The 25,000-nt window shown below is 43.3% G+C and overlaps 1 protein-coding gene across 1 annotated transcript in view; it reads right to left on the minus strand.

Annotated features, from left to right (window-relative positions):
• Positions 1 to 2,024: 2,024 nt before the first annotated feature.
• LOC123506924 overlaps positions 2,025 to 25,000 on the minus strand; it is a 283,593-nt gene continuing 260,617 nt past the window's right edge. Inside the window, 14 exon segments of the mRNA XM_045259347.1 lie at positions 2,025 to 3,570; positions 4,253 to 4,488; positions 4,491 to 4,526; positions 4,851 to 5,096; positions 5,249 to 5,579; positions 5,898 to 6,044; positions 7,122 to 7,247; positions 7,527 to 7,712; positions 7,856 to 8,029; positions 8,640 to 8,715; positions 9,161 to 9,310; positions 10,181 to 10,755; positions 10,873 to 11,076; positions 18,480 to 18,659. Of these exon segments, the coding sequence (XP_045115282.1) occupies positions 3,565 to 3,570; positions 4,253 to 4,488; positions 4,491 to 4,526; positions 4,851 to 5,096; positions 5,249 to 5,579; positions 5,898 to 6,044; positions 7,122 to 7,247; positions 7,527 to 7,712; positions 7,856 to 8,029; positions 8,640 to 8,715; positions 9,161 to 9,310; positions 10,181 to 10,755; positions 10,873 to 11,076; positions 18,480 to 18,659 (2,673 nt within the window). The 3' untranslated portion in view covers positions 2,025 to 3,564.

The raw sequence follows: 25,000 nt of genomic DNA on the forward strand, positions 1-25,000 counted from the left end.
GGGAAAATGGATGGACTGTACAAAGTTTTTAATGATTTTATATTTTAATGTTCCTTTCTTTCATTGGTATTTTTTTATGCTTTCACTTCTGGTTCTAGGTAAGTGTTGAATGTCTGAGGAGATAGTATATATTGAGTAATATTTTTCTTAAAGAAATTAAAAGTCGAAATGACTAGACGTTTTAGTAGTTTTATAAGTGAAAGTATCGTTATACTTTTACCATACTTAATTTAGACATTTCTTTAAATCCAGTAAGGCTGGAGATGTTTTGATGTTGTGGATATTAGTTAAAGTATCAATCAAGTCATAAGATATACAATATTCCTACGTGGCATGGTTTTTTCTAGAAGTCGTTTTTAAAATGATTTACGTAATTTTAACTGAGTCACCGCTGTTCCCGCTCACTCTGATGACGTCACAATCAAGGGGATGACTCATCATAGCTCTGGGCACCCGTGTCTATTCTAATCCCCCAGTTCATCAATATTTTGCGTAATATCTATTATTTTCTAAGTGACTAAGTATTTCTAGGTTCTGTTGTGTAGATGGAAGCAGTAGAAGGAAGAGGAAAGGGGAAAGAAGAAGAAAAGGAAGAAGAGAAAGGAGAAATGAAGGAAGAAAAAGAGCTTAGCCACAATATTTTGCTAAGTCTCCCTTGTAAGCTTACCGTTCTTTTTAATGTATTCTGTTTTTTAGGGGATATATCTGGGATGTTTTAAGTGTGTTCGGTAGTGATGCATAGTGTTTTGAGTAAGTTTGGAATCTTAGAAGTATATTTTGGGAGCATTTAAGGTGGTTTCAGTGTGTATTAGATTGTTTTAGATATATTTTACATATTTTGCGTGTGTTGTGGAAGTGTGTTTGAGTATCTGGATGTGTCTTGAGTGTGTTTGGGGCATTTTGAGGTGTTTAAAATGTTGAATGTTTTGGGATCATTTCTAGTGTTTTAAGTGGTTTGGCTGAGTGTAGTGTTGTTTGGGTGTACATGTTTTGGATGCATCTTCTTGTGGTTTTGGGGTGGGGTGGGAGAGAGCTGTAGGATGTTTGTAGTGAGTTTTGGGTGTGCTTGTTGGTATTTTGAGGTGTTGTATGGCGTTTTGAGTGTTTTATGATAGTTTTGAGTGTCTGGGTGAGTGGGAGTGGTATTCTTGGTGTGTTTAGATGTGTGTGTCGGTCTTCTAAGTCTGTTATTACATGTATATACGTGAATACATATATACGTACTTTATCTGTTAAAACAAATAGATAAAAATAATGAGTGAATAAAAAAGAGGATTAGTATGTATATATATATATATATATATATATATATATATATATATATATATATATATATATATATATATATATATATATATATATATATATATATATATATATATGCCATCAACAATTTCTGTCATGACAATATTTGAATATCTCACTGTAGGTAAAATATACAACATCTACCTGTGCTTCTCACTTTCTTTCTCACTCCTGCATCTGTAGTAGCCTGTTTTTCCACCCAGTCTGCTGTGTTTTATGTTGCTTGCCGCCCACTGACTGCCCGGGCTAACACAGTGCAGCCACCACTGCAGAGGCAGCACAGGCAAATTTCCACCCTGTGGGATGGATGCGGTACCCCACCAGGACAAAGGTAGGTACTCATAATTTCAATTGCAATAATGATTACTTATTCGGTCAGTTTGGACTTACACTCAACCAACAAATCTCTAATGCAAGATATTTTTCTGGTGAGAAATGTAGTGAATCAATTGATGGTAAACATATTTTCAGTTGCAAAACAATTTCCATGTTTTAAGTGTGTTTCCAGTGCTTGGGTGTATTAGTTAGCTATTTTGAGATATTTTGGGATATATTGAATAGTATTAAAACTTTACTAAACAGTGAGGTTGAAATCAAAATTGTCATTAAAAAGCATTAAATAATAGCACAAATAGTATAACCTTTACTAAGGAGTGATCCCCATATCATGTAAACTACCTCAGTACAAGTCAAGGTACAGTCAAGGTATAAAAAAAAAATTAGAGAAAATTATTTTATTGTTGACAGCATATTACAAGATATAACCAGTACATGTGACAAGAAGGTATGTATATACAGAGTAGAAAATTAAATTTATACGTATTAAATATGTCAGTTAGAATTATTTTAATCAAAAGACAGAAAAGTCTGAAAAATTTACCAACTGACTTTGTGGCACAGAAAGTATGATTGTATTGGATGTAAAGTTGCAAGGATGAACACGATATTACATGCAACTTTCAGGCTTAAACATCACAACATAGTATATGGTATTACAAAAATATTATTTACACTGCTATGATATCTGTGGTGGCTATGGTGGAGGATGGCACGTGGCACCCGGCACTGTACTCTGGTCCTTAGTGTGCCTCTGTCTCTATTACCACCACCACCATCACCGCCAGAATTCATTGTATTGCTCTCAAAATTAATTATCTTTATTAAACTGAACTAGATTACAGTGATAGTATATCACTGACAAGAGTAACTCAAGAAATATCTTATTGTTGTAAATGATCTTTTACTACTGGAAGTAGCAAGTGACAGAAGTTATGTATTGATACAAAAGATTTTTACATTACTGATAATAATAAAGAGAAATTTCTTTTGTTACAAATAATATGTATTACTAAAAACAGTAGAAGGAAGTTCTGAAATGCCATATGTAATTAACTTTAAATATGATAATTTTCAAAAGGGTGTTGAAAAAAAATTGAAATCAACAGCACTGTTCAAGAGGTACTATATACAGGATATAGGGTTGCTCTTTGCAACTTTTTTTAAGCAATTTTGCAGAGTTGCTCAGCAGATGTTCTAAAGTCCCCAGCAGCAGGCAGAGTAGCACCATTGCTCACTACAGTCCGACAGCAGCAATTCACGTGATGAATTGTGATGTCTCAATGTACTACTGTTGGCTTTTCCTTAGGGTATGTTCCAAAACGATCAACTACATCAAACTAAATGGTGCTACCTGAGTGACTGTGCGTCCAGTTAACAGAACAAGCAGGAAGGAACAGTTAAGTGAAGAGCATTACAAGCAGGTACACATGACTTGTGGGAAAGAGTTTTGTCACAATGATATGCTTCACACTGTTCCCCTGCTGGCTCCCCCATGCTGCTAAGGGCCAGCATCCTTGGAAACTTGGCTCAATACAGTTCAGAGTTTTCCTCCCATCTCAGTCTCGTTTAGTTACGGAGAACTTATTCCAAATTATAAATACAGATACTTCTGCATGACTGGCTTGCAGCAGTTAAAGTAAATCTAATATGACTGGCTTGTAACATCAAAATAAAACTAATATGAGAGGAAGAGGTTATTTGGCATCACTATTCTACTTAACAAAGCAAACAAGCAGCTGTGTCTGGCTAGGACAAGAAGGTGACTATTATAATATTTCTTATATTGTCAAGCTATTTACATGTGGAGTCAATTGATATAACAAATATAGTCTTTGTACATGTCAACTATCAATAAATACATTTTTTAAATCTAACGACTTGGACCGTGGTGCCCTCAGTCAGGCATAAGGTGGACTTGCACTAGACCTGAAAAGAAGAAAGTTTTATATTAACATTATATAATTTTGCAACTAGCAACACCATTTTTTAGTAGTGACCAGATGAAAGAAAACTAGTGATGAATAAACAAGGTGGTAAGAAATAACAACAACAATGACTGTATGTACATGCTACCAATGGCCCACAGCTAAGGAGGACACTGCAATCTTTACAGGATGAATTTTGGAACATGGAATAGTCCTACTCACTGTGCTGATTTATATTAGCATTCCTACTCATGTAAACAGGATATCATGTCCTATTAAGAAATTTCCAAGGTTTTGTGCTCAAGGCCACTGACACTAAGGCTGCACAATTAAAATATTTTCACTACCATGAATGGCTACCAACCACATCAAACCATGAGGAGCATCTGGTCCTCTAAATATAGCTGAAGTGTCCTATATTACTCAGAGAAATACATAAACATCTTCATACCAAATACAAATCTTCTAGCTATTATGCATGAAGTCATTGAAATAAAGAATTAATAATGGCATCATATGGTTTTTTCTGTTCTCATATGACTTGAATGAGAAATGAGCAACACAAATCAAAAGCAAAGAAAGGCTTGTGTGTATAAAAGAATACTCTATCAGGCAGAACAAAATTTCTGATGACAACAAACTAATTAATGAATAAGTGAATAAAATGGAAAACTTTAACATACCTCAGTAGTGAGAAGTGTTTTAGCTGATGTGTCCTTTGCCATGGGCGGCGCACAGGGCACTTCAGGTATAGGCTCTGTGCTAAGAGGGCTGGAAGTGAGGGAGGGCAAGGGTGGGGCAACAGGGGAGATAGGGGAGATGGGGGAGGTGGAAGAGACAGGTGACAGGGCAGAGTCAACAGAGACAGTGGTGATGGTGGAATTGGAACGCTCCACTCGCCGGTGTGACTGGGCGTCTCGTCCCCTCCTGGGTACATGTCTGCTAGGATGCCGCTCTCTGTTGGCCAAGGCAAGTCTCAAAATCACTGCACTGTGTGGCACGTAACTAACTAAACTAGTATGGCATCCTAATACATAATTTATCCTTTATCCATGTAAGATTGATGTGCATGAATAAATGTTACTGTTAAGAATTCCCAAAATCTCAAGTAAACTCCCATTGATTTATTTCAACTTCCTTATCAGAAGTCACATAATTCCAGCTCATTACAGATGTTCCCCTCTCCATTCTGTCTTCCCCTTCAAACTTAATAGTCTTTTAATCATTGACTTCTGTCATCTATTTTTTCTAGATATTCAAATCATAAGAAGAGTTACAAACCTGCTGAGCATTGGCTGGTGCGAGTCACAGAACGGTGGAGGGCGCGAGGTGAGTCTCCTGGCTCAAATCCAAGGTTGAGGGCTCCCACATAAGTTGGGCAAACAGTAGAGGAATGGGAGGAGGATGCTGAAGACGATGATGAGGAAGCTGAAGAAGAACTGACTGATATTACAGAGTGAGGTCTCTTTCCAATTCCACCGTTGACATCTCCCATTGTGCAAATTGAGCCAGCACGCAGTCGAGGAGCTGAAAAGGGACACTTGCATCATGTATGGAACAGACACTGAGCTAAAACTGCACAAGGTAATCTGTAAAAATCTGATTAAATAAACACTATATGTTTACCAAAATCTTAGTTGTAATATCTTAGACAACAGTTTCTGTCTATACGGTGTTACCTTTTTGAAGTTGATTAATGCTGATAGATCTGTCACTGATCTGGTCTTCACTGGGTCTGATGTCCAAGCATGGCTTGTTCCCTATCCCCATGGAGGACATTTCATGCAGCCTCATGGTCCTGTTGCGCAAGGCCTGGCGCCACAGGAGCTTGGAGATTTCTTCTGTCCAGGCCTCCTTCACCTCTGTGTTGGGTGCCTGCAGCAGGTATGTGTCTGATGGCTTTCTCTTCCTGAACCAGATTTCAAACTTGGTGGGGCTCTCTCCAACTTGCTCTGTCAGGCCAATGTCAGTCATTTTCATGCTATGCTTGTATTGGAAAATGTCCAGTGTCTGTAAAATAAGGCATTACCATTAAGAGTTGTAGTTGTGCAAGGATCCAAGATGATGGACATCAGGTAACATGAAATATATGCTCTGCATAAAGAGAATAGTGCTAACAGCTATTAAAACACTTTTTGCCAATACAGTATAACCACAATGTAAATCCCTTTTGTTTGAACTTACTGTGACAATAGTCACAATATATCTCAGTACTCTTCTCAGGTAACTGGATGCAGCTCTAGGATCCTGTCAAGGTTATCCCTTCTGAGTTCTTTTGAGGCATCTAATGATAGATGGATAGATGTATCAGAACTTTGAAATGCAAACCTTTTTCTCTGGGTCACGTCTTGATTTACTGAAGAGTATCATGTCTTCAAAGAGGAACACATGTCTGACAGTCTTTCTGGCTCTGCTTCCTTCCCACACAACAAATTCTCCCTGACGCAACAACCTTCCTTGTTCCTTGAGGTTCACCTAGAAATACAAAACATTAATTATTTAAATAAATACATGTATAAAGAACACTTAAGGACACATTTTGTTCTCTGATTCATGATCCACATTTATCTAATGATGTAAAATTGGCTCCCTACTTGATGAAGCACACAGGTGACATCTGTCATCCTTTCTTTTTTATGGCAGCTGTCTCTCACATGTATCATAGGCCTGCCTTCTTTTCTTTTGCAGGTATTTACAGGTGATTTAAAGGCTCACTGTTAGTTAGGTGAGGGTTTGAGAGGAGAGGATGAATGTAAGAGGGAGGGGAGAGGAGAAGCTGTTGATGGAAGTAAACTACTTTGGTTTCTATCATAATTTTTTCTTTTACTAGTGTTGTTTGCATTGATTTGATATTTAATTTACTCACAGCAATGTATATCAACTTATAATCTGTAATAAGATCATGTCTAGATGTATTTTTTTGTTTATCGTTAAAATAACAAGTCATATTATTATCTTAATTTTTCTAATATGCACACTTACGATTGCTTTGATATATGAAAGATTTAAAAAAAAATGTAAGAAACATATCCGAAGTAATAATCTAATAAAATCTTGTCTAACTATTTGTATTTTCAAATTTTAAGTAAGTCTGCTGCTAGATAAGAAAAAAATATTCCATCTTAATACAACAAGGATTTTTTTTTTTTTTTTATTTATGTAGACAGTAATTTTTTTTTGTATTCAGAAAATGTACCATAATCTATTCAGGCTGTGTTTTCCTTCTTGATATTATGTTTTTGTGGTGCTGTTCATAAAAATTACAGATTGTTTCTTGGAGGTTTCGTCATTAGTGACAATGAAACAGAGGGAGGGAGGAGGCAGATATCAGTGGAGTTGGGATAAAAAAGGTGTATGTGAATTTACAAGTTTACAAACTCTGGCCAATGATATTTATCTGTTAATATCCCTGAAGTTGACATGTTGCTTTAGCTAAAGATAGATTTGGGAAGGCCACTTCATCAAGTAGGGAGCTGTTTGTACATATAATTACATACAGTATCTAATGCATGCCAATGATAACATTGATAACATCATAAAGTGGAGTCTTACATCACAATCTCTCAAGGAGTCCATTGCCAGCAGATCATTGCCATGCCTCAGCTGGAATTGCACCATTTCTTGGGCTCCTTGCAGGTCGTCGTAGTTCTCTTCCCCTCGGCTACATTCCTTTAAAAGCTGTGACACCAAGTAGTAAATCAACATTTGAAATTAAGCATCAGGTCTTGTAAGATTATTTCAAGTTCAGAAAAAGGAATAGAATTTATCTTTTGAATTTTTTTTTTTTTTATTATTTAAGGGTTATCACTTTTCTCAACATGTTCTTGCATGATGACTATGAAAGAAAAAAAGTCTCATTCATCAGCATACATAGTTGGTTGCAAAAATGATAATAGTGATTTAAGTTCTTCACCTCCTGGTCTTGTGTTGAAAACATGGGTCACCCCTCCCACTGACCTGCTTAAGGATGAGTGCATACTTCCCCATCCGCTGCACTGGTTTCAGAAGGTAGGAGGCCAAGTCCATCTTGTCCTCTAACTCAAGTTGCATCTTACGGAAGAAAGCAGACCCGTACTCGGACATGAGTGCATCAGATTTTGGCTTATTTTTGTTGTAAAGAGCATAGAGATGAAACTGGTTCTCCTGTAAGACAGAAAATAAGAAATTAATAAAAAAAAAAAAAAAAACTATAACCAAACAATAAAAAATATAACAAAACTGGTAAATCTTACAAAGTACTAAATACTTAACACAAATGTAAAATGAATCTAATAAGGAGCACTTACATATCTCAAAAATATGGAGCCAATAGCAAAAGGTCTCATCTCATAAGCTTCAAGGGCACGCAGAAAGTACCCAGAGTGGAATTCATAAATCTTCTCAATGTTCCCAAAGACAACATTGCGTTGGCCCCTCAGTGCTTGTGGAATGTCCTCCCGCATCAGTTCAGGAATGTAGTTCTGAAAAGACAATATATATAGACAGTCAATAAAAGTATTCTTTAACTAGGCATGTTTAGCACATTGCAAACCTCAGGTTGTGAGTTTGGTTAATTCATTGTGCAGAAGAAAAAATAACTTTATAGTGTCTCCCTTTGGTTGTGGTGTAAAGAATGGTTGAAGATAGAAAGGAACTCTGTTGGCCACCTTCATGGCAAGTGTAGCTGTGCCCTTAGATACACACAATTACTAATCAGAAAAAGAATCATGGGGTTTATTAAATATTTCCTTCAATGCTGACTTTGTATCAGATATGATTGCATCATTACTAGATACACATAATATGTCTGCATTTACTCAATGGCTTTACTGTTTAAATGTTATGGCTACTACTTAAATACATTTAGCTTTGTTAAAGGAAAATAAAAGTACCTAAACTTTTGAAAGGTTTCACTACCCCTAGTTTTAATTTTTCTAATTTAAATAATTTAACATAACTAAATGCAAACATCAAACTATCATTAGCAGTCACCAAGATCTCTCTGTCTTGAATAGTGTCATGATCAGTGAAGCAGAGGCAGTGAATGTGTGTGGTACAAAGAGGCTTTAGGGCCACCAATGGCAGGCTCACCTCAATTATGTACTCCAGGGAATTGACGTAATCTCGCTCCGTCTGGATGAGTTCACGCATGATAAGCAACAGTGTCCTGAAAGCATCAGTAAGGCATTAGTGATTCTCTCTCTCTCTCTCTCTCTCTCTCTCTCTCTCTTCCGCCAACATACAATAGAAGCACATCAAACTGTGTTCATTCATGCAACGAGAACACTTACAAGATCTCCTTACTGCTGTGCCTTAAATCAAATTAATCAACTCTGCAACACAATAGAATGACAGAAAATTCCTTTACAAACACAAACAAAAATTAAAAAAAGGCAATTTATTTATCAAGTACACAAAGGAAGACAATAAGGAATAATGATAATGTTCCAGGCATACCTACTATTTACGAACGGCTAATCTTCAAAGATAAAGAATGGAAATCAACCTAAGATGAATACAATCAACAAGACTTATCTGTCGAAGGAGTTAATTGTATGCAGGCTAACTAATGAGAGTGAGCATAGGATAACTAGTGACTGAAGGAGACTTACTTGCTCTTCTTGACCTCCTCTTGAGAAAGGTCGTCAGTGTTGATGGACAGGTTGAGTTGGGAGCCGCGAATCAGCAGGTGTGAATTGACAGCTGATGGTGGGAAGTGTTTGCCGTTCACTGGAGACAAGGGCACGCCTCCTTCTTCCAACCTGTAACACGTGGTCATTATGGTAACTCTCTCTCTCTCTCTCTCTCTCTCTCGACCTGTTATGACTATTGCTCTTGCCATCTACTGACTTACCTTTTAATATATTTTTTTTATCTGTGTTCTAATTTACTGGTCTACGTTAAGTACTCTTCTTGGAACTATTTTTCATATTCTTCCCATTACTATATTTTCCATTTATTGACTACTTGATACAGATTTTTCATCTTTTTTCTCCCTTTTTACTTACCTTATCTTTAGTATTCAATGTTCTAGCTTTTCCTGTTTTTTCTTGCATTCGTCAATTCACGCGGTTTGCTTTGAATTCAGTACCTATTTTTTCTTTTCTTTTGTGCAAATTCTATTGTGCATATTTGAGTAACTTTACTGTTTTACCATTCGTATAATTTGTTACTTGTGCATTCTCTTCCATTATTATTAACTATTTCTTTTCTGGGTCAAGCTTGTACTTCATTATATCAGCTACATTCAGTATAAAATTAATGACCTATATTCTGTTGCTATTTCGTCTTATAAATTGCTCCCGCCTATCTACCCCCTATTGCTTCATTATTGAATCAACTTTTGTGTACTTCCTCGGCAGATTTCTCCTTGACTGACAGGCACAATAGGGGTGGCGGGCAGAGGTCAGGGTTTTGTTCCTTGCCCTGCCACGATGCCCTTCACCTCAGGCCTTACAACACACTCGATAGTTTGCTTTAAATCTAAGTAGAATAATAATAATAATAAAAAAAAAAAAAAAAAAAAACATTGAGAACCGATTATTTCGGCAAAATTCCTTACTAGTCTATTTACAATCAAAATACTTGGTAACACTGTAATAACGTCAAAGGAGAATGGCGGAGACGCTTACCCGCTATTCTCCTGGGTTGTTTTGGACATGAGGCCGTATTGCCATGTGTTGGCCCGCTTCATGAACTTGTTGTTGGTGGTGATGGGGCCCGAGCTGTCGCTGGACGAACATGAACTGCTGCCGCTGGTGCCGCTTGATCCGGACAGGGAAGTGGAGGGCGCGGGGCAGCTCAATTGTCTGGGAGGAGCTGAGGACTGCTGGAGATCCTCGGCACTCTCTCGCACCTCTTTGATGTCACCTAGACTGGTTCGAGGCTCCAGAGGTGCCTTGGAAGGTGTGGAAGATGATGGCGGGTCCAGAAATACTGAATCATCGTCGGTATCAACTGAAGGGCAGCGGGACAGAGGCTCTCGTGTCCGTGATCCTATGGAGGACACCGATCTCCGCCGGCCTGACGAATTCAGTTGGGAGCAGGGAAGCCAAGCCAGCGGGGACACGTCCTCACCCCCGCCAAACACCTCTCCCAGATCCACGAAACTCTGACAGTCAAACTCCATCTGTCGCTTTGCTTTCTGTAGAGCGGCCTGTCGTCTGCGCAGAAGGTCACAGGTCTCCTGACATCGTATTTGGGCCATCTGTAAATAACATTAGATAAAAATAATCAGTAGGGGCCGAGGTGGTCATTGATATGGCAGGAGGTAATGGTGGTCACTGACAAGCCCCTAACTTCCGCATGTGTGAGGGAGGCTTACCTTGCATTGCTGCAGCAGCGTGTGGTTGTTGAGTCTGGAGGCCAGGGTGGTCATTGTGGTGAAGGTGTCCTCGGGGATGGGTGGGTGCTCCTCAAGGTGGGCGGTGAGGGCACGGGCGGCAGCGCCCACCTGTTCTGGTGATGCCAGTCCCTCGCCCTTGACGCGGCCTACCACCTTCATGGCCGCCAGGGCCCACTCGTACGCCTGCAGGAAAACAATACCCTTAACTTAGTCTTTTCTTTGTAACAACAGTGAGGCTTAGGACGTGAGGGCAGAGAGTTGGCCATGCAGGTGCTAACGGATGAAATATCAAGAGGAAGGAGCCGCCATGACCGTGCAACTCAAGGTGTCTAAATATTTACTCACACATTTCTGTAAAAACAAGCACCCTGATGTTTCTGACAGCTCATGAGGGAGGTACTGACAAGTCTTATAAATCTTAAATATATAATATTATCAGACACACGTTCATAAATAATTTCATTATCAGTACACAGCCTGGAAACCCTCGGCAGCATGGGGTGGCGGGAGGGGTGGGAAGACGTACTGCACAAATAAACACTCAGCTTATGTCAGTATTTGCTTTAATGATTAGTAATTTCAGATAATCTCATGGCGTCCAACAATCGGCCACAATGGTCGCGGGTCTAATGGATAGCGAGGGGCACGCGCACAGCTCCGGCTAGACAAAAGAGCGTCTGGGAGAAGGATCGCTATACTTGTTTGCCCTCCGATCGCTGTGCGAGGGGATCATCGCCGCCCAGCTGTCGCCGCACCGTGCTACCATTCACCAGCAGCTCTCCACCCCAGCAGGAGTGTTACCAGATGGGCCCCACGCCGCGGCCCTCTTCACCCATTCCTTCCCTACAGCCCCATCCCATAATAAGTCCTGTAACGCGACCCTCTGGCCAGCAGCCGGAAAATCACAAACCCTATGCATAACCCTATACGTAATTTCAACCCCCGCACCCCGACCCTCCACTCTGGTCCACAAACCGTAGCTGCTTAAAGGAGTTACTGAGTACATACAACTTCCTTTCCCTCCCCACAGGCCACTAAACTGCCTTCCTCTCCGGACTATCTCGGAAAATAGGTATAATTATATAGATTTAGGAGAGGCATTATGTATTCACTCCACCCTCACACCACCAACAGCAGCGGGCTTGAGGGCGTGTATCTTGTTCATCGGTGTAACGCCCTCCCGCCTCACCCTGCCCCTCCTTCAAAGTAAAGCCTCGCACGCCTCCCTGTTACTTAACTCACCGATGTCCTACACAGCTTCAGAACTACTGGTGAAGCAAATAAAACGTTAATTATTTTACATTTAACTACTGTGTGTGTGTGTGTGTGTGTGTGTGTGTGTGTGTGTGTGTGTGTGTGTGTGTGTGTGTGTGTTTCGTGATGCTTTTTGGAGTTTGTGAAGGTAAGTTTGTATTGTTGTTGTTGTGTTTTCATGAATATTGATCATTATTATTATCTGTTGGACTTCAAAATAACATTAGTTTTGATCTAAATACACTCAAACTTTCAGGTCTTTTATAGGTAAGACAACTTTCCAGATAATAAAACAACGACTATTATTTCAGATGTAGTAGTTGCCGTCGTTTTTATCACCGCCATTATCTAAATCACAAGAACCATCATTGTACTTCTGCAGTGAGACAAGATTAAGGAGCAGGAGGCAGGCAAGGAGGGTGGAGGCAGTGCGGTCATCATGTAAGGGAGACACGCCCAGGAAATACACACTCTAGTCGCCGCCGCTGCAGTAAATCACAATATTGTATAGACGAAGGAGGGACAATAGACGGTCATCCAGCGGGCGGCCACCGTGTCCTATTCCCTCTCCCTTCTGTCTCCCACTGATTCCCCCGGCCCCACCTCATATATTCCCGTCCCCGCACCGCAAGATCCATCCAAGCCCAGTGAGGATCCGCCATTTGAGACCCGGCTTCCGTGTATCAGAAGTTACTCGTCATGCTCAGTGCGCGGCGGTGTTGCCTCAAGGATTGCCAGCGGTGGGAGTTACTGTTGTTATACCTGCAGCCTTGATGGTGGCGCAGAGTGGACAGATAGATTGCTGGACGTATATTACTGATTGTTATTATTCTACTTTAGTTTTTAATGTGGTTAAGAGCGACGATAAAGTAAAATGAAAGGAAAGGAAAGGTTTGTTTAATATTGCCACTTCTAAAATCTAGGGAAGAAAAAAATTGAATGAAAAAGAAGTTCTACAAAAAGGGTTGACTAGTTTCGGAGGTATTCGGTCTCTCTCTCTCTCTCTCTCTCTCTCTCTCTCTCTCTCTCTCTCTCTCTCTCTCTCATCAGACGCTCTTTAATTAGACAAGTACTACCATACAGGTAATCATCATCTTACTTTTACTTAATATGCATCTTCCTCCTTCCTCAGTGTTGATACTGTTGTGTGGTGCTGTTCAGTGCATCTTAGGGACAGCTCAAGTAGACAAGTATATGTAATTTCGTCACAAGAGTGCTTAATCATCATCATCATTAGCCTCTTCAACCCTCTCCACTTATCTCTGTCAGCTGCCAGTCTATTCCAGGCCACCCCACTTACGTGATCCCCAAAAAGACGGTAGTTACGATATTAAGGGAAGTTAAAAGAAGTGCCCTTGATGCGTTAAATGGTCGATGATACTCAGGCACGGGAATGAGTCGAGGAAGCAGCGTTGAGGGAGGAACGGGAGGGCTGAGCAAGCAATCTTTCTCTTCCTCGGCAGTCAACGCGCGTGTCAGGCTGTGGGAGCGGCGTTGATTGTAGTGTTATAACCGGAATCTCTCATTGCAGCTCACTACCTCTTATCCCATTCAAACTCAGTGATCCTCCTCTTCCTCCTCCTCCTCCTCCTCATGTTCCTCTTCCTCGTCACGTGCGCACGTCCAGGTCATCAGCCCCATCCACAAGCATCCTCACGCTGGTTCTGTAGGTCTTCCTGGCGCACCTTTCGCGCCATACACGTCAGTCCTGTTACTCAATCCAGCCCACGAGCCGCGCCTGCACCAGCATCAGCCTGCAGCCAGCCCGGTGAGCAGTGCGCACCGCTACAGCCACATCAAACTGAACTGTAAATATACTTAGACAACACCCTCGCCTCGCCTTCAGTTCTGCACGGCGGGCTTGCCACTGCCATGCTCATACTCGCGTAGTCATCAGCCGCATCGCGTGTTAGGTATTAATTTGCATTACTTTCGGGCGCCTCTTGCCCATCCCTGGCGTTCCCGGGTGCCGGCCATTCACTAGACGGAGGAAGATTAAAAAGGATAGCACGGATGTTCCCCGGAACGTGGAGTGTTGGACAGATGCAAATGAGAGCGACGCGAGATGTGAGGGTGAAAGGGACGAGTAGAGAGGATGATGGAGAGGCAACATAAAGTGGAGAGCCGTCCAGAAAGGGCGGCGTGGGAGAGGAGCACTGAGGTCTGGCCACATCAGTAAGTAGACTAAATATAGTAATTGCGGTGCGTGTGAGGGGCAGGCGGGTCTGCAGGAGGCGCAGCTGCTCACCCTGCAGACCGCCGCCACCGCAGCCTAAGCGGCGGCGGCGTGGCCCTCGCGTCAGGCGGGAAGCAAGACTGGTTTTTATGATGCTGTTTTTATGCGAATGACCAGAAAAAAAGCTGCACAAAGCTGTCTCTTTCTATAAAAAGGTCGAGAATTAACAGGAATAAATGTTTTCAGGCTGACTAAACCAGCAATGGGAGGCGTGTTGGGCGCCGCCGAGTGCACGGCCTCATGAAAGGCTCAGTGGGGCGCTGGCATGAGGCGTCCCTGCGGCGCCTACCACCCCTGAATAAAGGGCGGCCAGCGGCCAACTCGCTCTCCAGAAAAGCCCCGGTGTTTTCTCCCCCTCGTGGGGAGACAAGTGGAGTGTGACCGAGGGTGGGGAGGAAGTGACGCGGCGGTGACGGTGACTGGGGGCGGGAGGGACTGTCGGGGTCCTGAGGGTGAAGAGGGAGGGAGGAAGTGGGTCGGGGCCAGAGTCGGGAGGGAAGGAGGGACGAGGTCGGCGCGGCCATCGGCGGCCACACCATAGCAGTGACACCTGGTACTGGAGGGAGGGGAGAGGGGAAGGCAGGAATGAGGATGAGAGAGAAACGAAGGAGGAAGAGGGATGGACAGATATCGAATTAAGGCAACTATTAAGAAACGTTTTGCTCTCTCTTTTACCACGACTATTGTCAAAATCCACAGAAATGATTAGCCGTGTTCTCTGAAGTGTTTCTCCTGTGAACACTTTAGAAATCTTGTCGAAATGTCAGTAGAACCGTTTAAACACAATCAAAACTGGTGTCACTAAGAAGCAGAGCCCAATGAAAGTAGGGGAGGTGCAGGCGGCATGATTTCAGAATATAGTCACAAGAGAAGTGGTATTATTTGAGAGAAGGAAGGAATCAACACTTGTTTTGAGAAGTGAGGTAGGCATAGCACCACTGTCTTAATGCAGGGAGGGAGAGAATGACTGTCTGAGGTAGCTGAGAAAAGCGAAGGACGAGAGAAGTGGTACAGTACAGAGTGGAGGAGGAGAGAAGTAGAGTACCGTCTTGGGGAGGAGAGATTCAGTGTAGAAGCAAAGGAGGTAAAGTGGGAGAAAAGTGCACGTTTTTACCATCCAATAGTGTAGCGAGTTGTGAGGTGAAAACGTCATAATCTTTACGGAGTTTGCGTGTTTAAGTTTCCACAGGTACTGAAACATGTGTTCTGGAGGAGGAGGAGGAGGAGGAAGAGGAGGAGGAGAAAAATGATGTGGTGGGGGGAGGCAGGTGTGGTGGGGATGTGTAGTGGTGATCGTGACACACTTCTACAACTACTACTTGCGACCACAACATTACTGACCCCCTCCCCCACGCACCCATTCCTCAAACATCCCCTTCCCCTCCTCATCAACCCCTCCCCACCCCCCTCCACACACGGACTACTTCCCCAGTAACAACAAACACATTTCCCCTTTTTTTTCGCTCTTTTTATCGGCACCAAAACAGGATCTCAGTCACACATCCACAATTCCACGATGCAATCTGTGTTTTAATTAACTTTCTCTATTATACAATGCTCTCTCTCTCTCTCTCTCTCTCTTCTTCTCTTTCGGTATGCATGTGTGTTTGAGAGAGAGAGAGAGAGAGAGAGAGAGAGAGAGAGAGAGAGAGAGAGAGAGAGAGAGAGAGAGAGAGAGAGAGAGAGAGAAAGCAAGTAACCACAAGCACGTAAGGGAAAGAGAATATAAGAAGCGGAAGCAATGGTCAATGAATCGTTTCACTTCAAGAGGAGGAGAAGGAAGAGAAGAAGGAGGAAAAGAAGAAGAAGAAGAAGAAGAAAAGGAGAAAAAGAGGAAAGAAAGGAAATATGGTGTTTACATAGTCAAAAAACGAGAGAGAGAGAGAGAGAGAGAGAGAGAGAGAGAGAGAGAGAGAGAGAGAGAGAGGCGGGATTGTGATGAGGGGTGTTGGGTGGTGTGCGGGGGCGCGGGCGGGCTGGGCATTGTGGTGTGGGCGGCGCCAAGTCCTGTGTGAGTTACGCCGATGAGCCAGTACGGGTAATAATGCCTGGGAGAAAGTACGAGGGGCTTATGGTGAACTTTTGAGAGAGAGAGAGAGAGAGAGAGAGAGAGAGAGAGAGCTGGGACGGTAAGAACTGGGAGGCGGTGTCTGTGCCTGTCTACCTAGTATTGTATTCATTTTTGTCTCCATCTGTCCTGTTTTCTCGTCTCAGGTTGTTTATATACTGGTCTGTCTGTCTGTCTGTCTGTTTATCTGCTTTAGGAAGGGGCGGAGGGAGGGATGGGTGCTCTGTCTATCTATCTGCCTGCCTGTCTGTTTTTAAATTGTCTCTGTGATTTGATCTGTGTGTCTGTCCTATTTTTCTATCTTAAATAGGTCTGATGCTACTCTGCTCCTGTTTTTTTTTTCTGTCTGTCTGTCTCTGATTCTATGTATCTATTTATTTTTGTTTGCTTGTTTGTTTGCGTGTGTCTAAGATTATCTGGGTACTTCTGTCGTTCAGACTATCTCTGTTTGTCTATCTGTCTGTCAGGTATAAGATGATTTAGATACCTGTGTCCATCTTTCTGTCCAATTCTGTCATTTTCATTTTAACCACATACTACATTTAAGGCCCTTTCTCTCTCTCTCTCTCTCTCTCTCTCTCTCTCTCTCTCTCTCTCTCTCTCTCTCTCTCTCGTCACACGTCCCGCCGCCGTCTCGTCACACTCCCTCACCCTGTATTTGGCTATCACGCCCTTAGCCCAAGTGAGGCTGGTGTCCGTGTTGGTGTTTTTGGGGTGTGCTGTGTGGTCTGTGTCCCTTCTCTCTCTCTCTCTTCTTCTTCTTCCTCCTCCTCCTCCTCCTCCTCCATTATTCCCAGTCTTATAGTCTTTCTCCTTCACCTGCTTCGACCTCTTCTTTCTCCTTGTGGTTGTTTTCGTTGGTTCTCTTGGTCTTATTCTTCCTCATCTTCTCCATAATTGCCAGCTTCATCGTACGTCTTCTTTTCTTACTCCCACCTTGTCTTCCTCTTTCTCCTCTTCCTCCTCGTAATCGTTGTTGTTTTAGTTTTGCTTCTCCTTCTCCTTCTCCTCCTTTTTTCTCCTCTACTTTTCATCTTATCCTCGTTTTATTTGCTATTTATTTCCCCGTCTCTAAATTTTTCTCTTCCCTTCTTTCTCTGTCCCTTCCTTACCTCTTCACCATTTTCTTGCTTCTCTTCCTTTCTTCCTTCTTTTCCTTTTATGCTTTCTCCTCTTTCTTCTCTCGCACTTATTCCTTCCTATCTTTTTATTCTCCTTCTCTTCCTTGCTTTTCACTGTTTGTTGTTGTTTGTTATTGTTGTTGTTGTTGTTGTTATCTCTACTTCTCCTCTCCTTTCTTTCTATTCATTCCCTCTTTCTTTCAATTTCCACCTCATCCTGCTTTCCCACGTTTTTGTCATTCTCCATCCTAGCTACCTCCTCCTCCTCCTCCTCCCCTCTTCTACATGTAGGGGGAGTAGTATTTAGCATCGCATACAAGACAAGGGTGTCATGTTGCCTGTGACGGGAGACAAAGACCTCGGATGCGGGCACTTGTATCCGCTCCGCCCCTCTCTCTCTCTCTCTCTCTCTCTCTCTCTCTCTCTCTCTCTCTCTCTCATTATTCTCGTCTCCTCTTTCCTTCCTTTCTCCCGCATCTTCTCTGTTCCTCCTCCTCCTCCTCTCATTTGCTTTCATTTCCTTTCTGTCTCTATTGATGTCTTTCTCAGATTTCTTTTATTGTCTCTCTCTCTCTCTCTCTCTCTCTCTCTCTCTCTCTCTTTGGAAATTGAGAGAAACAGCATATGAAGAATATGGAGATAAAACAATAACAACAATAACAGCAACAAGGGAAGAGAGACCAGCCCCCTTAAAAAAACTATTTCTAATTCTTAAATGCAAATCTTACAAACGTACAAAAGAAGAGGAGGAGAAGGAAGAAGAAGAAGAAGAAGAAGAAGAAGAAGAAGAAGAAGAAGAAGAAAAGAAGAAGGAGGAGAACAAGGAGAGGATGATGATGATGATGATGATGATGATGATGATGAGGAGGAGGAGGAGGAGGAGGGTGGCAGGAGCATGGTGCCTTACCTTGTCCAGCAGGTGGTAGCATCTGGCGGTGTCCTCGAGGCGGTCACGAGTGTGGTGGAGGCGCTCTGTGAACTGCGTCAGGTGGAGGTGGAGCGCCGCGGCTAACTCCCTCACGCTGGCCTCTGTGTCCGCCGCCGATGCCGCCTCCTGCAGCAACGAGCCGCCCTTCTCCAGGTGCCGCTGTGGGTGAGAGGAGAGAAAGGTTAGAGTCGCGATGTAACGTTCTGATAACTCGTCCTTTAAAACTTTATATAATCTTTACTATGACTTTTTTCAGTGTATATTTCCCTCTTGGTCTTTGTCTTGAGGAAATACAAAGAGAAAAGCGAAGAATAGACGTAAAAAAATGGATTAGTAAGGTTTAACTAACATTTTCACAAAGTTTTCCAGCTTCTGCAGTAATGGTGTATGTACTGTTTACCTCGCCAGTAGAGAAAAGAAATAAACTACAAAAAGCTACATGGGAAACAACAACAATCATTAAATCTTATAATCATCTTTTCCACCACACTGCTTTCCTTTACAATCTTGACACTGCTAACATCTGCCTAACTCTGCGCCCTGCAAATGCCACCGTGAATAGGGCGTCGAGGGGTAGCAGCAGTAAGAGCGCTCCTGAGTGGCCGGGCAGGGAGGGGGTCGATAGCACTGCACACCAAGAAGGGAATCAGAATCAAAAGGTTGAGTGGGGATCAATAACACTGCACTCAACATGGAATCAATAAAAGGGAGGAAGATAATGTCAACGAAAAAAGTGTAGTGCAGTAGGGATGCAGGACAGGGGTAGCCTAGCAGTATTTAGGTGATATTGATTTGAAGTATGAAGGTAGAAATGTATTAGTATTAGTAAATCGTAACGCAGCATCAACGACAATATCAGTAAGGAACGTACGAGCCTCAGAAAACAAGGGAAGCTGCAAAAAGCCATCAGACATACACGTGTGACTCCCTGTATGAAACTAATACTATACTAATTCTATCTATCATCCCAATATTAAACCCTTCTATACTGGAACGCTTTTTTACCATGAGTTTTGGATACGATTAAACGACTTTATTTACTTTATGAACTGTCTGTTTAGGTCAGAAGATTAATGGCCACAGTCCTCACTATTTTAATCCCCACATAAGTTTCTGAAGCTGTATAAAATCGGCAAATAGTAAGCAGAATTAAAATGAAAACACGTCCAGGTGCTGAAGGAGTTGATACACAGTAGTAATTTTTAGTAAAGACAATCATAACGACTGATATCTTAGTGAACCTTTTATTTCCTTCCATTTAATTGTCTTAAGCCACTTCCCTTCTTGCATTACAAAACCAGCACTAACAACACCGGTAGCAACAGCAGTAATGGCGGGGGCAGCAGCAGCAATTCAGAAGCCGCAGAAAGCACACAGCCAGCATCCCTGACACGCCTCCTCTGCCTGTGAGCTGCCACTAACGCGAACCTTGGGAATATAAATCGAGTCTGGCGGGACATTAGCACACAAACAGCGGTGGAGCCTCGGAGGACACTGTGCATCAAGAGGGAAGATACGAGTATTTTTTTTAGCATCACCACTGCGCCGCCTCGCCACACACCACGCGGCCTGCCTCCACCCACCCCTCTCTCTCTCTCTCTCTCTCTCTGGTACGGTATGAGGTATAATCAAGTCCTGTTACGCCTCTCTCCCTTCCTCCCTCCCTCCTTCCTTCCTTCCCTTCCTTCACTGGTTCCTTCATCCAACTCAAACTGCCCACGAGTAGCCACCACCCGTCTCTTCCACCCATCCTCCCCTCCACCCTCGCCCAAGGCACGGCTGGGCGAGGGCGTGGAGGCGGCTGTGGCGGGATGGGAGATGAAGGACACTTATTATGGTCTGTATTAAGTGCCAACACAACAGCAACACTACGCACCACCACTTACTGTACTGTTACTTAGTGACGCTAGCAACACAGATAGGGCAATGTGATGTGACTAGGGGAAGGGAAGGGAAGAGGATAGGGATAGGGAAGGGATGGGAAGAGAAGAGAAGGGAAGGGAAGGGATAGGAAAGGAAGTGAAGAGAGGAGGAAAGAAGGGAAAGGAAAGGAAGAGATAGGAAGGGAAGGGAAGGGAAGGAAAGAGAAGAGAAAAGAGAAGAGAAAGAAAGGGATTGGGAAGGAGAGGGAAGGAAGGAAGGGAAGGAAGGAAGGAAGAGAAGAGAAAAGAGAAGAGAAAGAAAGGGATTGGGAAGGAGAGGAAGGGAAGGAAGGGAAGGGAAGGGAAGGGAAGGGAAGGGAGTGGTAGTAATGGTGATGGGATAACAGATGAAGGAAGGGAGATGTGTAAAGGAAAGTGGTATGGAAAGGGGAGGGGTGTTTGGTAAGGTTGTGGTTTAGGAGGAGGAGGAGGAGGAGGAGGAGGAGGAGCAGAATGAAGAAGGAGCCGGAGGAGGAGGAGGAGGAGGAGGAGGAGGAGGAGGAGGAGGAGGAGGAGGAGGAGGAGGGGGAAAATGTAAAGAGAGGGGAGACAAATAAATCTTCCCTTGTTCGCCTCACCTCCACCCAAGCTTGCACCCCTCACCCCTCACCCCGCAATGACACCCCACCCTCACCCCACCACAATATCGGGGACAAGGCTGCCTCACACACTCACAGTCAAGTGTTGTCGCTCCCTCACCACCCCTCCCTACCCGATTCCCACCCCCACCACACCTGTACTCTTAGCCACTCCCTTCTCTCTCCCAGCCACTCCTTTCTCCATTTCTGTCTACTTCTCTCCCTCTTCCCCTTCTCTCCACCCTTCCCAGCATCTCTCTTCTCTCTCTCCTCCATTTACCTCCTGTTTTTCGTATCTTGGCTCTTATGGGGACCGTTGGAGGTAAGGACCGGTCAGTGAGCGAGTGAATGAGTGCGTTGAAGAAGAAGGAGGAGGAGGAGGAGGAGGAGGAGGAGGAGGAGGAGGAGGAGGAGGAGGAGGAGGAGAAGAGATCTGCGGTTTGGGTCGCCATCTCCCATCTTCTCTGTATTACACAACTGACGATGATGGAGGAGGAGATGGAGGAGGAGGAGGAGGAAGAGGAGAAGGAAGAGGAGGAGGAGGAGGAGGAGGAGGAGGAGGAGGAGGAGGAGGAGGAGGAGGAGGAGGAGGAGGATGGGAAAGGAGAGAAGTGGAGTAGGAGGTAGAAGTATAATTTGACGATGAAGAGGAGAACGTGGACTGGAAAAAGATTGTGGGATTGGGAAGGTGGACTGTAATGATGGGGAAGCTGGGGAAGATGGGAAAGGCCAGGCCAGTGGAGGCAGTGATGGGAACGAGGTTGATGGGGAAGAGGGGAGATACAAATGGGTGGAGGAATAGTAGTGATGATGGGGAAGGAGAACGGTGAGGTGATGAAGTAGAGAGAGAGAGAGAGAGAGAGAGAGAGAGAGAGAGAGAGAGAGAGAGAGAGAGAGAGAGAGAGAGAGAGTGGTGACAGTGTGGTGAAGGACAAAGTAGAAAGAGAAGGATCGCAAACAGCTGATCTTGATGCATAGGATGTCCTTTGTTTATCTGAAGACAGTAAACAAACGATAAGACGGTGGTGGTGGTGGTTATGATGGTGATAGTGATGGTGGTGGTAATGGTGGTGGTGGTGGTGGTGGTGGTGATGATGGTGATGGTGGTGGTTGTGATGTTGATGGTGATGGTTATGATGGTGGAGGTGGAGGTGGAGGTGGTGGTGGTGGTGGTGGTGGAGGTGGTGGTGGAGGTGGAGGTGGTGGTGGAGGTGGTGGTGGTGGTGGAGGTGGTGGTGGTGGTGGTGGTGGTGGTGGTGATGGTGGTGATAAATTGACAATACAAATTAAATAATCACTCTCAAAATTGCGCAAGTAATAAGAGAGAGAGAGAGAGAGAGAGAGAGAGAGAGAGAGAGAGAGAGAGAGAGAGAGAGAGAGAGAGAGAGACCATTGCACAACGGTATACCATTTATTCATTAGCATGTGGTTTTGCTTGATGGAGAACACTAATGGAATCATGTCAATTTAATCTCTCTCTCTCTCTCTCTCTCTCTCTCAAGAAATAAAAAAAAAAAAACAACGAGGGGAAAAAAAAAGCACAACAAATGCAGAGTAACAGACTAGTTTGGTGGGAAAATCCTCCTTCCGTTCTAGTTATTGGGAAACACACACACACACACACACACACACACACACACACACACACACAGTTAAGTTCATGCAGTGTGTGTGTGTGTGTGTGTGTGTGTGTGTGTGTGTGTGTGTGTGTGTGTGTGTGTGTTGTGAGAGGGATGGTTAACTTACAAGCAATTACTAAGCAAGTACAGAATGCAATCATGTATACAGTTAAGTGAGTGGATGAAGGGGGGGAGTGAGGGGTAAGGAGGTGAGTGGGGAAGGAGGGAGGGGGGTCACTGGGTCACGTGTAAGGGCGGGCGGTGGGCGGGAGTGGGCGGGAAGAATACGTCACTTAGGTCATGTATTTCCTTCCTTCATTTCCTTCATGCTTTTCCTTTTTCGTGTTCCTTTGGTGTTTCCTTTCCTTTCTTCGTCTCTACATAAAGCATCGTAGGAGCGCTTTTTTTTTCTTCCTTTGTGTTTCTTCTTGCTTTAATTCCTCCTTTCTTTTCTTCAGTCTCTAATTTCCTTGCCTTTCTATTTTTCTTTTCTCTCTTCATATTTTCTTCTTTTCGTTTTATTTCATTTTCATATTGTTCTCTATCTTCACCAATTCTTTCTTTAATTCCTTCATTCCTTTCTTTGCCTTTTCTTTCTTATATTTCTTGATTCCTTCCTTTATCCATTTCTTCACTATTTTGCTTCTACCATTCTTCCCTTTCTTTGCTTCACCATTCAATCATCTCTCCCTTTCTTTCTTTCTATCCTTTACTCTTTCCTTCTTTTCCTTCACCATTCTCTCCTTTCCTTTATTGCGTGCGTACCTTATCTGCCTCCTTCACCTCTGTCTTATCTCCCCTTCTTTCCATCTTCCTTTCTGCTTTCCTCTCCTTCCTTCCTTCCTTCCTTCCTTCCTTCCTGTCTGGTGTCTGAAAATGGTTTGTCTTCCTTCTTTCACCCACTTATCATCCCTTGCTTTTCACTTTCCTTTTTTCTTTTTTTCTTCTTCCTTTGATTTATTTGATGTGCTTCCTTCATCTCAGTCATGTGCATCTCCGCCTCTTCTTCGCTTCTCTTTCTCTTCTTCTCTCTTCTCTCTGTTTTAATGATCATAAATCTATTTTCTTTCTTCACCTTTTGTCTTGTCGTAGTTATTTATTTTTTTTTGATGGGGTCCATTTTTTTTTTCTTTCGTCTTCGTACTCATTATTGTTTTCTTTGTCTTTGTTTCGACTTATAAGTTTCCTTCACTCATGTTTCTCATTTTCTTTCTTGTCTTGTGTCTATTATTCTCACATTTCCATTCCCTTTTCCTCCATTCCATTTTCTATGTGGGTTATGAAAGGTGAAAGAACGATGATACAAAGAACGAAATGTGACTGGAAGGGGAGAGAAAGGGAAATTATTAAGGGTGAAAGAAGGGTATGGTAAAAAGGATAAAGGAGGTATGTAGGATGGAGGATGATGAAAGTAATGGAGATAATGAAGGAGGAAAGTGTAAACGGCGAGAAATGAAGACATAAGTGAATGAGTGAGTGGGGGAGAAAGAGAGAGAGAGAGAATAGGGGAGAAAGGAAAGAGGAAGAAAGAGGATAAAAGAGAGTAAATAAAGGCATGAAAAATACAGTAAATGAGGATGGGGTAAGAAGAAAAAAAAAATTGAGACTGTGAGAATGTCTAAGGGAGTGGATGTGAAGGAGGAAGAAATAGCTGTTATCGGAGAGGGAATTAATGAGTGAGTGAGTGAATAAGACAGCAACGAGGCAACCAGGCTTAACCCACGCCCACCCAAGTGTCTAAACTCATGATTACGCGCAGCTGTATTCGTGACTCACACACACACACACACACACACACACACACACACACACACACACAAGGGAGGGACCACATAAAGCGACTCCCATCACCACCATGACTGAATGAGTGAAGGGGGAAGTGACCCAAGATGACCCGAGCCAAGGTGAGGGGGACGCCAAACAGCGGAAGAGGGAGCAGGAAGGGCAAGGGAAAGGGAAGGGCGGGTGGAAAAGGATGGGTGAGGGATGGAAGGGGTGAAGGGAGGAAGGGCGGCGTGATCTAGTCTGCCACCCCCTCCCGTGACCTGTGACCTCCCATGACCCTCTCCCCCACTGACCTCTCACAGACCCGTTATGTAACTGAGTGAAAGGATAACACTCACTAAAGGAAACTGTGTTGTGTGTATGTGTGTGTGTGAGAGAGAGAGAGAGAGAGATGTGCATGTGTGTGTGTGTGAGAGAGAGAGAGAGAGAGAGAGAGAGAGAGAGAGAGAGAGAGAGAGAGAGAGAGAGAGAGAGAGAGAGAGAGAGAGAGAGAGAGAGAGAGAGAGAGAGAGAGAGAGAGAGAGAGAGAGAGAGAGACTGATTCATGACACTTGTAAATAAACAAAAGCGTGTGTCCATGAACTCATGTCATGTCG

The sequence above is a fragment of the Portunus trituberculatus genome, chromosome 21 (assembly GCF_017591435.1).
Source record: "Portunus trituberculatus isolate SZX2019 chromosome 21, ASM1759143v1, whole genome shotgun sequence".
NCBI lineage: Eukaryota > Metazoa > Arthropoda > Malacostraca > Decapoda > Portunidae > Portunus > Portunus trituberculatus.